We start from the raw sequence: 2,612 nt of genomic DNA, 5'->3' as shown, positions 1-2,612 counted from the left end.
GGTCCAAAGGCTCCTCTCAATCTGTCCCTCCTAGCAGGACACCAAGCCTTCACCATATTCGAATAGGTCCCAAGGGGTTGAGGCCAAGAAGTCCGTGGCCATGTGTCGGGCTGTCTCCACTGTCCACTAGAGTCAGAGCAGAACCAACAGGCTAAGGCTAGGGAGGCTGATTCACCCACAATCTTCCCAACCCTGGATCCCCGCAGCCTGGCACTCTGAGACAAAGTCCTGCCCATCACCTTGGGCCCTCTTCCCCCACTGGCATCCCCTTCCCTCCCCAAGCACGGACACCCTAAGGTCTTAGCTGCTGTTGGTCCAGGGGAAAGAGGAGGAGAGCGAGGGCATCTGGGGCTCTGGCCTTACCCAGCAGGAGGTCTGTGCTTGATGCTTTAAGCCGCGGGCCCTGCGCATGCTGACGAGAGAGGGAAGCCCAGGGCAGCTTAGGACACCAGCGTGCCGGCGCCCAGGCTCTGCCGCGCACGCACAGTCTGGATGGCCTGCTGGTTCTTGAACTTGACCAAGCCCAGGGTGATCTGCGCGTTCCAGCCCGGGTCCTCGAGCGGGCAGCGGAAATCGATCTCGCCGCCGCCCTCCGTGACCAGCGTGAAGTAGATGTGGCGCCCCGTGCTCTCCACGCACTCCACGGCCTTGATGCGCGCGAAGCTGAGCTCCTTGGGCCGGCCGCCCGTGCCCTTGGCCTCGAAGAGCTGCAGCCCGCGCTCGGTGAGCACGCAGCGCTTTCGCTTCCAGAGCTGCAGCAGCCCGCCGCTGCGCTTCTCCAGCACACCCTCCTTGAGGACCGTGGCCGCCGTCATGGGCGCCCCGAGCTCCCCGGGAACGTGCGCGGCAGGCTGCGGCGGGTGGCACGGAGCCCCGTCTCGATCCCCTGCGCCCTAGGCGGCCCGACCGGGTTGGGGTCGATTCCCCCGCCGGACCCTTCCGTGGAGCGCTGGCGGTGACTCCGCTGCCTCCGGCCCGCTACCTCTCCAAAGGGCTCGCGCTCGCCGCCCGCTGCGCTCGATCGCGGCGCCGGGCTCCGTCCGTCTGCGCGCAGGGCGGCCGCTCGCGGGATGTGCCCTTACATGTTCCGCCGCTCGCCTGCCGCGCCGCCCGCCCGCCCCGCATTCCTGCCCCAGCCGGCCCAGCCCTCCCCTCGGCCTTTGCGCACCCGCCCGGGCAGGGCCCGTGGGGCGGAGCCGCGGCCGCGACTCGTCACCCCGCTGGAGGCGCTGCTCCGCGGGCGGGGAGGGAGGGCTGGCACCGCCAGGGCGCACGCAGCTTACCCAACAGCCCGGTGGGTCTCCTGGCCTCGGACCATCTCTCCCTTGGCCGCTTCTGGGAACTGCAGCTTGGGCACTGCGGGGGAAGGGATGGGGTGGAAGGACACCTCCTGGAAGTGGGGTGAGCTTGCTCGCAGTCGCTAGGCAGTCGGCTCAGAGCACTCACTATAGGATGCTTTCCAGGCCGCAGAAGTCAGCTCTCCCCACCCTCAGTGTCTGTCCCTGGTTCCTAGCTTAACCAGCTACCCCCTGGACATTGTGCAATCCGCGTAATATTGATGAGATTGGATTTGGAGAGTGAGTGGGGTGTCAAACTTCTTTTGGGGTGCCCCCTTCCTAGGCAGATAAATGTCCCGTTCTGACCCCCATCCAGGAGGGAGAAACAGGCAGAAAAGAAGGCCTGGAGATGCTCTTCGCACACATACAGGAATCCCTCACTTACGCCTGGGGACTAGCCTTCTTGGGGAAGTGAGCCCCTCATCTCTCCTCCTGCCCTTCCTAAAAGCAAGCGTTTCACCTGATTCTAGCTGAAGTGGGGTGGGGAGGGCGTCCACCCTTCTCTGCCTCCAGTGCCACTTGTGAAGAGGCTGGAGTTTCACAGTGCTGCAACCACCCTCTGCTCTTTCTCCTGGATTGTGGCATCCAGGACACTATGGACAGGTTTATTGTCCTCCACCACTGTCCCAGTTATCTAGTGGGTCATGAGTTCTTGTCTCATGGAGTTATGGGGTGAAATAAGTTCTATACCGCTTGTGAGCAGGACCAGCCCATCCTGAGTCTCAATGAGATTCCTCCCCTGCCCCACCTGATTGTCTTTGGCAGAGAATGGGAACCCCCCCAGACGGGGCCCGATTCTGGAAGCGGTTCTTCTAAGTCTGGTTTCCCATCGAGGTCAGCTTCTTCAGGCCCACAGCTTCTCAAGGGCCTATTCATGAGCATGTTAATAATAGATTATTATGGGAATAACGATATGCAATAATACCAGTAATAAGACTCCTTTGTACCCACACCCTCTGTTTCTATCCTCCTGCCCAATGATGCAGACAGCCTAGTGGGCACAAGAAGGGGCCTGTGTGCAGAGAGGTGCCCTCCCCACCACACACACCACCAGTCTCCTACCCACACCACAGCAGCGCTGACTCCATTCTTCAAGTGTTCCTCAGGAAAAGAGCAGGGCAGAGAGATGCCCTGAGTCATCCCTGGAGCCCCGAAGAAAAGAAACCAAGGTGTACACGTCCTGCTTTAAGGAACCCCAAGGTCTCAGCCTGCCTCCCCAGGAGTCTTGGACACCAACCTGGCACAGGCTTGATATAAAGTTCTGTCATTATGAAA

The 2,612-nt window shown here is 61.4% G+C and overlaps 1 protein-coding gene across 1 annotated transcript; it reads right to left on the bottom strand.

Annotated features, from left to right (window-relative positions):
• Positions 1-400: 400 nt before the first annotated feature.
• On the bottom strand, positions 401-1,097 carry PHLDA3 (pleckstrin homology like domain family A member 3). Its single transcript, XM_049770693.1, has one exon. The coding sequence runs from the start codon at positions 813-815 to the stop codon at positions 441-443; it is 375 nt and encodes a 124-aa protein (XP_049626650.1). The 5' UTR covers positions 816-1,097; the 3' UTR covers positions 401-440.
• Between the last annotated feature and the right edge of the window lie 1,515 nt (positions 1,098-2,612).

Source organism: Suncus etruscus, chromosome 3, assembly GCF_024139225.1.
Source record: "Suncus etruscus isolate mSunEtr1 chromosome 3, mSunEtr1.pri.cur, whole genome shotgun sequence".
Taxonomy (NCBI): domain Eukaryota; kingdom Metazoa; phylum Chordata; class Mammalia; order Eulipotyphla; family Soricidae; genus Suncus; species Suncus etruscus.
This window is presented reverse-complemented; position numbering and strand designations above follow the sequence as displayed.

Bases quoted from the DNA above. Each gene is read 5' to 3' on its own strand.
- PHLDA3 (XM_049770693.1), bottom strand. From the start codon at position 815: ATGACGGCGGCCACGGTCCTCAAGGAGGGTGTGCTGGAGAAGCGCAGC.